The following is an 8,731-nucleotide window of genomic DNA, read 5'->3' on the forward strand; positions in this document are numbered from 1 at the left end:
GGAGCATAAACGTGTGCTAAAGTGTCCTCTAGGAGCATAAACGTGTGCTAAAGTGTCCTCTAGGAGCATAAACGTGTGCTAAAGTGTCCTCTAGGAGCATAAACCTGTGCTAAAGTGTCCTCTAGGAGCATAAACGTGTGCTAAAGTGTCCTCTAGGAGCATAAACGTGTGTTAAAGTGTCTTCTAGGAGCATAAACGTGTGCTAAAGTGTCCTCTAGGAGCATAAACGTGTGTTAAAGTGTCCTCTAGAAGCATAAACGTGTGTTAAAGTATCCTCTAGGAGCATAAACGTGTGCTAAAGTGTCCTCTAGGAGCATAAACGTGTGTTAAAGTGTCCTCTAGGAGCATAAACGTGTGCTAAAGTGTCCTCTAGGAGCATAAACCTGTGCTAAAGTGTCCTCTAGGAGCATAAACGTGTGTTAAAGTGTCTTCTAGGAGCATAAACGTGTGCTAAAGTGTCCTCTAGGAGCATAAACCTGTGCTAAAGTGTCCTCTAGGAGCATAAACGTGTGCTAAAGTGTCCTCTAGGAGCATAAACGTGTGTTAAAGTGTCCTCTAGGAGCATAAACGTGTGTTAAAGTGTCCTCTAGGAGCATAAACGTGTGTTAAAGTGTCCTCTAGGAGCATAAACGTGTGCTAAAGTGTCCTCTAGGAGCATAAACGTGTGCTAAAGTGTCCTCTAGGAGCATAAACGTGTGTTAAAGTGGCCTCTAAGAGCATAAACGTGTGTTAAAGTGTCCTCTAGGAGCATAAACGTGTGCTAAAGTGTCCTCTAGGAGCATAAACGTGTGCTAAAGTGTCCTCTAGGAGCATAAACGTGTGCTAAAGTGTCCTCTAGGAGCATAAACGTGTGCTAAAGTGTCCTCTAGGAGCATAAACCTGTGCTAAAGTGTCCTCTAGGAGCATAAACGTGTGCTAAAGTGTCCTCTAGGAGCATAAACGTGTGTTAAAGTGTCTTCTAGGAGCATAAACGTGTGCTAAAGTGTCCTCTAGGAGCATAAACCTGTGCTAAAGTGTCCTCTAGGAGCATAAACGTGTGCTAAAGTGTCCTCTAGGAGCATAAACGTGTGTTAAAGTGTCCTCTAGGAGCATAAACGTGTGTTAAAGTGTCCTCTAGGAGCATAAACGTGTGTTAAAGTGTCCTCTAGGAGCATAAACGTGTGCTAAAGTGTCCTCTAGGAGCATAAACGTGTGCTAAAGTGTCCTCTAGGAGCATAAACGTGTGTTAAAGTGGCCTCTAAGAGCATAAACGTGTGTTAAAGTGTCCTCTAGGAGCATAAACGTGTGCTAAAGTGTCCTCTAGGAGCATAAACGTGTGCTAAAGTGTCCTCTAGGAGCATAAACGTGTGCTAAAGTGTCCTCTAGGAGCATAAACGTGTGCTAAAGTGTCCTCTAGGAGCATAAACGTGTGCTAAAGTGTCCTCTAGGAGCATAAACGTGTGCTAAAGTGTCCTCTAGGAGCATAAACGTGTGCTAAAGTGTCCTCTAGGAGCATAAACGTGTGCTAAAGTGTCCTCTAGGAGCATAAACGTGTGTTAAAGTGTCCTCTAGGAGTCAAAAAACCCAGAGAAAGTCGGTGAAGGTCTCAGATTTGACGTCAGGTCACAGCCCGTTCATTCATTGGCAATAAAAAACGATTAGCACGCGTAGACAGTTGCACACAGGACTTCACCTTTACCGTCTGTTGTTGGTGAGAGCACAGTTTCACCCGCAGTGATCTGGAGCATCAGTGAACGCGTGAACAAAGACACCAGACATCGTTGGTGGTTACGTTTCCTTTTTAATCCGTAGAGTGGAGCCGAGTCTGAGTCTGCAGGAACATCCCTGCGGAGGTGATTCCAGTGATGACGCCTCTCACAGACGTTACTGTGTTCATCACTCAGCCTCTGGACACAGTTCCTTAAATGACCTTTGTGGTGGTTTCATGGTTTATTCAGGGTTTTGTAGTAAATGAGTTTTCTAACACAACAACGACACACAGCCTCATGGACTCCCACTGTGTTTAAACACTGATCAGCTCCAGCACACTTTAAACTGCTGACTAAGGCATGCGTCACTATCATCAGCAGATCACTCACACACACAAACACTCGGACGTCAACACGTGTTTCTTTATCTTTGTCTCAGTTCTTCCACATTTTCCGTATTTCTGTATTCAGTGAAATCACATCACCCAGGAACAGCTGAGCAACGAACCAAACACAAACAATGAAACAGCGTTTTTATCTGTTTTACAGCAGTTCTTCCCTTTTTCTACTTTGAACCAATCAGCGGTGTAACCGTAGACTGGACGTAGCATACCCGTCAGGTCCGTTCTCTAGCTTGATCCAGTCGTCCTCGCCTACTGGAGTCTCCATCTTGTCTTTGACTCCGCCTCATTTCCTCTGACCATAAAAGGGCATGTATGTGACGTTGTGGGGAGGGGCGTACGTCCATCTGGCTGACGTTTACCTCCGAGGAGAAGTGAGGACCAGAGGCTAGCTGTCACTCAAGAGGCCACGCCCCTAATTATTCATTAACTTTAACCTCCAATAAAATAAAAACTAGCCCCTCCCCCTCAGTGTTGTCATGGAGACCTGAGCTAAACACACAGACTAGAATGTTCTTTTGTCCTTAAACAGGTTTAATGATGATGTGTAAACGGCTGTTTAACATGAAACCTGCCCCTAGTGGACACTCAGAGAACTGACGCTGACGGAGCTTCCTGATTGGACCAAACAGGAACAGGAAGCTGTGGGCGGGGCTTGATCCTAACCCACATTTTTAAACCAACCCACTGACGCTAAGGCTAATCAAGCTAACATTAATTAGCAAGAGCTGCTAACATCAGCCGACCGAGGAGTAATCGCTGTAAACGGAACATTCTAGAAAGCAAAACATCAACAACTACAGACATTGTAACCACAGGGAGGCGGAGCTTAGCCAACTTCAGCGTCAGTCCTTCAAGCATTTCCTGCCTCCCCTCCGTGTCCCTCCACCGAGTCCATGTACAAGATTTTGCCTCTCGGGTTCCTGAACTCGAGGCTACGTCGGCCGACCTCCGTCCTCGCCCTCTCCTGCTCCAGAACCTCCGTCCTCGTCCTCTCCTGCTCCAGAACCTCCGTCCTCGCCCTCTCCTGCTCCAGAACCTCCGTCCTCGTCCTCTCCTGCTCCAGAACCTCCGTCCTCGTCCTCTCCTGCTCCAGAACCTCCGTCCTCTCCTGCTCCAGAACCTCCGTCCTTGTCCTCTCCTGCTCCAGAACCTCCGTCCTCTCCTGCTCCAGAACCTCCGTCCTCGTCCTCTCCTGCTCCAGAACCTCCGTCCTCGTCCTCGTCTGCTCCAGAACCTCCGTCCTCGTCCTCTCCTGCTCCAGAACCTCCGTCCTCGTCCTCTCCTGCTCCAGAACCTCCGTCCTCGTCCTCTCCTGCTCCAGAGCGGCCGGCCGGCGCGGTGAAAGCCGCCTCACTCTGGCAGGAAAGTTATGGAAAGTAAAGTGTTTGACTCAGAGGCCTCAGACGGCTGTGATGTGTGCGTTACACACCGCTCTGCCCGTCAGACACTCACACGCCGTTTGCCCGCCGGCCGCTTGTCAGAAACAGTTAGGTCCTCCTTAATTAGGTGTTAGCGGGGATCGTTTTCGCTGGTTTCGCGGAGCTGAACTCAGGTCTGGGCGAGGAAACGCACACTGACCCCATCCTGTTGAGGGAGGTGGCCTTCGTCATGCCCTCGCTGCCCACCGTGGAGAGAGGGAAGCTCTCGTAGCTCTCGGCCGCCCGGTGGCCACACTGGCAGCGCTGCAGCGTCAACCTCAGCTCCCTCTGGAAGTTGCTGTTGAGGAAGCCGTACACCACGGGGTTGATGCAGGTTGAGGCCATCGCCGTCAGGTGGCAGGCGGAGAAGACGGCGTCGTGCTGGCAGTCGGGCAGCGCCTGGTGGTGCCAGTCAAACAGCGTGTTGAAGACATTGAGAGGCAGCCAGCACAGAGCGAAGGCTATGACGATGGCTAACAGCATGACGTTTATCCTCTGGGCTCCCTGAGTCCTGCGGCTGCGCTCCAGCATGTCCCTGCAGAACACAGCAGGACGCCTACGGTCAGACAACTCACTGTGAAACATCACTCACAACCTGAAACACAGCGGTGCGGTGGGATGTATGAACAGAGAGCCCAGCGGACCAGGTCCTGATAGAGTAAAACACACATGCTGTCACACACTGGATGGCAGAATGAAATGAAAAAGAACGACGGCGGTGCGACCTGCGGCGTCTCAGGCGGAGGAAGATCCTGAGGTAGCAGAGCAGCACCAGCAGCAGAGGGAGGCAGTACTGGAACAGCAGCAGGGAGGTGGTGTAGGCCAGACGATGCTTATCTGACGGCCACAGCTCCATGCAGATCAGGTGGTCCCTGAGACGAGACACACACACAGGTGAGTGAGCGGGGAAGGAGCGGCGACGTTAGGGCGCTTTCCCACTGCAGGGCACGGCTGCTTTCAGCTTGTGGTCAGTACCTGGTACCTGGCGAGCTGAGCCGAAACTAAAGTGGAGTTCCAGTTGTACTATGAAGTCGGGATTTCGGAGCTAAAAGTCGGAACTTTTACCTGGAACGACCTCTGAGTTTGAGTTAAAGAAGGCTGCCCGGGTGTCAACAGAAAAGGACTCGCTCGTTATTCACTGATGTCCGATCAAACGAGCGATGAGCGACAGATACTTTTTGTAAACAATGAAATACGTAGAAAGAAAAAACAGGCTACCTTCTACGCATTTGTGTTTACTTCATCCCCCGTGTTCGCAGGCTAAAGGACCGCGGATTGTCTAGAAGTTGCGCGAGATTAACTTTCGTAGATGCGGCCATCTTGTTTCTTCTTAAGTTTTTTGGCGGTTGGCGACTTTTTTTCCGACTTTGTAACTGAAACGCTGATAACTCGGGTGTGACGTCGTTACCAGCTGCGACTTCCGAGGTAATGGGACGCATCGTAAGACTCAACTCGTGTCCGTGCAGGAGACGAGACTGAGAGCTAATGTTAGCAAGAGCGTAAGCACGGCGAGGAGAGATGCAGGATTTCTCAACGAGGGAGAAACAGTTGATGTGCTTCACACCTTTCTAAGTAAAACACTAAAAATCGATGTTTCTACGTTAAATCGTGTCTGCAGTTGGACTTTAAACATGGTACCTTTTTAATTCTTAGCATGATTTTGCTCAATTTACACAAATCCTTTGACAGTTTGTTTGACCAGTGTGAGTACAGCTGTTCCACGCCCAGGCACGGTGCGCTCACCGCCATGGCACGCTCACCAACACGGCACGCTTACCACCGCGGCACGCTCACCATCGCGGCACGTTCACCATCGCGGCACACTTACCAACGCGGCACGCTCACCACCGCGGCACGCTTACCACGGCAGCACGCTTACCACCGCGGCACGCTCACCACCACAACGTGCCTACAACGGCGGCACGCTTACCACCGCAGCGCGCCTACCGCAGCGCGCCTACCGCAGCGCGCCTACCACCGCGACACTCTTACCACCTCGGCACTCTTACCACCACGGCACGCTCACCACCACGACGCGCTCACCACTGCAGCGCGCCTTCCACGGCGGTAGGCTTACCATTGAGGCACGCTTACCCCCGCAGCACGTCTACCACGGCGGCACGCTTACCACGGCGGCACGCTTACCATTGAGGCACGCTTACCATTGAGGCATGCTTACCATTGAGGCACGCTTACCATTGAGGCACGCTTACCACCGCAGCACGCCTACCACGGCGGCACGCTCACCATGGCGGCACGCCGAGCTACCTGAGACATTAAAGCTCACCTGAAGGGGTTGGCGGGCAGGCTGATGTTCTGGAAAGGGTCGTTGGTGAGGATGTTGAAGGAGAGGAACGGCAGAGAGATGAAGCAAGCGACCAGCCACGTCAGCCCCACGGCCAGGTAGGAGTGTCCGGCAGCCGGGGACCAGCCGGTGGGATGGAGGATCAGCTGGTGACGCTCCAGAGCGATGAGCACCAGGGAGAAGACGGAGACCGTCACCGACATGCACTGAACGAAGGGCGTCATCTGGAAGAGAACCACCACAGGAAGAGACCGTTAAGTTCAGACGACTAAAGGAGACCGTTACGTTTAGACGACTGAAGGAGACCGTTAAGTTCAGACGACTAAAGGAGACCGTTACGTTTAGACGACTGAAGGAGACCGTTAAGTTCAGACGACTAAAGGAGACGGTTAAGTTGTGTGTGTGTGTGTGTGTCTGTTCATGTGTGTGTGTCTCTGTGTGTGTGTGTCTGTGCGTGCGTGCGTGTCTGTGCGTCTGTGTGTGCGTCTCTGTGTGTGTGTGTGCATGTCTCTGTGTGTGCGCGCGTGTGTGTATTTGTGTCTGTGTGTGTGTGTCTGTGTGTGTGCGTACGTGTGTGTCTTTGTGTGTGTCTGTCTGTGTGTGTGTGTGCATGCCTGCGTGTGTCTGTGTCTCTGTGTGTGCGTGTGTGTCTCTGTGTGTCTGTGTGTGTGTGTGTATGCATGTGTGTGTTAGTGTGTGTGTGTCTGTGTGTGCGTGTCTGCGTGTGTGTGTATGCGTGTGTGTGTCTGTGTGTGTGTGCGTACGTACGTGTGCGTGTGTCTCTCTCTCTGTGTGCGTGTGTGTGTGTGTCTCTGTGTGTGCATGTGTGTGTCTGTGTGCGTGCGTCTATGTGTGTGTGTGTGTGTGTTTGTGTGTATTTGTGTGTCTGTGTCTGTGTGTGTCTGCATGTGTGTGTGTCTGTGTGCGTGGGTCTCTGTGTGCGTGTGTGTGTGTGTGTGTGTGCGTGTGTGTTCACTGACCTTGCACAGCGCCTCCCCCAGCACCCAGCGGTCCATCAGCGTGTAGATGACGGTGACAGGAAGACACACGACGCACATGAGGATGTCGGAGCACGACAGGTTGGCGATGAGGATGTTGGTGACGTTGCGTAACTCCTGTTGCCGGGCGATGATGAACACTAGCCCTGCGTTGCCTAGCAACCCGATCGCAATGACGGCGCTGTACGCCACAATCAGCAAAGTGGCCCCGCCCACGGACGGCGGGCACTGGGAGGTGTCCGCCCACCCGGACGCCTCCCAGACACTCAGGAGGCTGCTGTCGTTGGACATGGCGGGGACAGGAGGGCGAGGACAGGAGGGCGAGGACAGGACCGGCGCCCCGAGGCTGCCCACCAACTTCACCTTCACCCAGGAACGTGAACGTGCACGGCCAGACGAGAGCGGCGGTGACAGGCGGCGGGCGGCGGGTGTCGTACAGGGTTCAGTCCGGTGTCCTGAGGAGCTGCAGACTGTGACGCAGGAGAGGGTTCAGATACAGACGTCCTCTCGTTCCCTCGCTGTCGGCATCCCGGAGGATCAGCGCCGCGTCCGTGTCTCCCTGCGAACCACAGAGAAACACAACAACAGTGAGGACAATGGAAGAGGAGCCGGGGACGCGGAGGGCCCTCAGCGGAGCGCCCTCAGCGGAGCGCCCTCAGCGGAGCGCCCTCAGCGGAGCGCCCTCAGCGGAGCGCCCTCAGCGGAGCGCCGGGACGGTTAGAGGTGAAGAAGAGGAGGAAGAATATGAGCATCCAGTCTGTTCGTCCCAGCGTCATTAACACGCGTGATAAACACAATTCTAGAGGCTTTTACTTTGAAAAACCTCTAAAGTGATTCAGTAAAAACGGCCTCAACTCCAACTAAACGTCACATTAGTCCGTTAAACCTCCTCCACAGGGACTCAGGGCACCCTCCCACTGTTCCTCCGTCCCGTGCCCCGTGCTTTAGGGTCCTTGTCTCCCCCTCCAGGCCCGCCATTGTTTGAAATATCCGCGCATGGTCCCTACAATCCATCAGCTGTGGGCCTGCAGAGAAATGAACCAATGGGAGCCCTCCGTCACAGACCGTTAAGTTAAGATGACTAAAGGAGACGGTTAAGTTTAGACACTAAAGGAGACGGTTAAGTTTAGACACTAAAGGAGACGGTTAAGTTTAGACAGGTATAATTCATTCTCTCTCTTCTGAGCACGTGTTTTGTGACACACACGTATTAAACCACACACACACTCGTGTGCAGAACGTCACGTCTTTCAGGAACGAGCGATGAAGAGCAGCACGTCCTCGTCTCTCAGGAACGAGCGATGAAGAGCAGCACGTCCTCGTCTCTCAGGAACGAGCGCTGAAGAGCAGCACGTCCTCGTCTCTGAGGAACGAGCGCTGAAGAGCAGCACGTCCTCGTCTCTGGAACGTTCCTCTGAGCGCCGACGTGTTCCCAGAGTGAAGCGTCTGATTAAGACGCAGCTGATGAACACGGCGGCGTGTCATCTGCTGATGACATCATTAATCAGGCCTTCCATCTCCTCAGCAGACAGAGGTGCACCCTGGGAACGCTCCGTCTCTGCTCCGACAGCCGCCGTGACACCACAGGGACCGCCCCCGCCGCCGCCCCGCTCACAGGTGCTGCTGCTGCACACCCACACTGATCACCACCTCCTGCACCCCACACACACACACACACACACACACACAGGCCTGAAATACACACACATGCACATGCCTTTATACATGCAATTAATGGAGATGTCAGAGCGAGGGGGCTGCCAATGGCTCAGTGACCCGAGTAGTTGGCAGCCTTAGCTGGAACGGCTAACGCTAACGGCTAACGCTAACTGTCAGTCAAACTCCTCTAATCCTTGTTTTGATGCTGTGATCTTCTGGAGGGGACGGGTTCAAACAGGCTCAAACAGACTCCGGTCTC

The 8,731-nt window shown here is 52.9% G+C and overlaps 1 protein-coding gene across 1 annotated transcript; it reads right to left on the reverse strand.

The window, feature by feature from the left end:
- Nucleotides 1-3,594: 3,594 nt before the first annotated feature.
- npy8ar (neuropeptide Y receptor Y8a) lies at nt 3,595-7,104 on the reverse strand (the record flags this gene model as incomplete). Its single annotated transcript, XM_083929685.1, has 4 exons — nt 3,595-4,045; nt 4,236-4,382; nt 5,798-6,039; nt 6,796-7,104. 4 exons carry the CDS (start codon nt 7,102-7,104, stop codon nt 3,595-3,597), a joined length of 1,149 nt encoding a protein of 382 aa, XP_083785811.1.
- Nucleotides 7,105-8,731: the final 1,627 nt, after the last annotated feature.

The sequence above is a fragment of the Echiichthys vipera genome (assembly GCF_963691815.1).
Source record: "Echiichthys vipera genome assembly, chromosome: 16".
NCBI lineage: Eukaryota > Metazoa > Chordata > Actinopteri > Perciformes > Trachinidae > Echiichthys > Echiichthys vipera.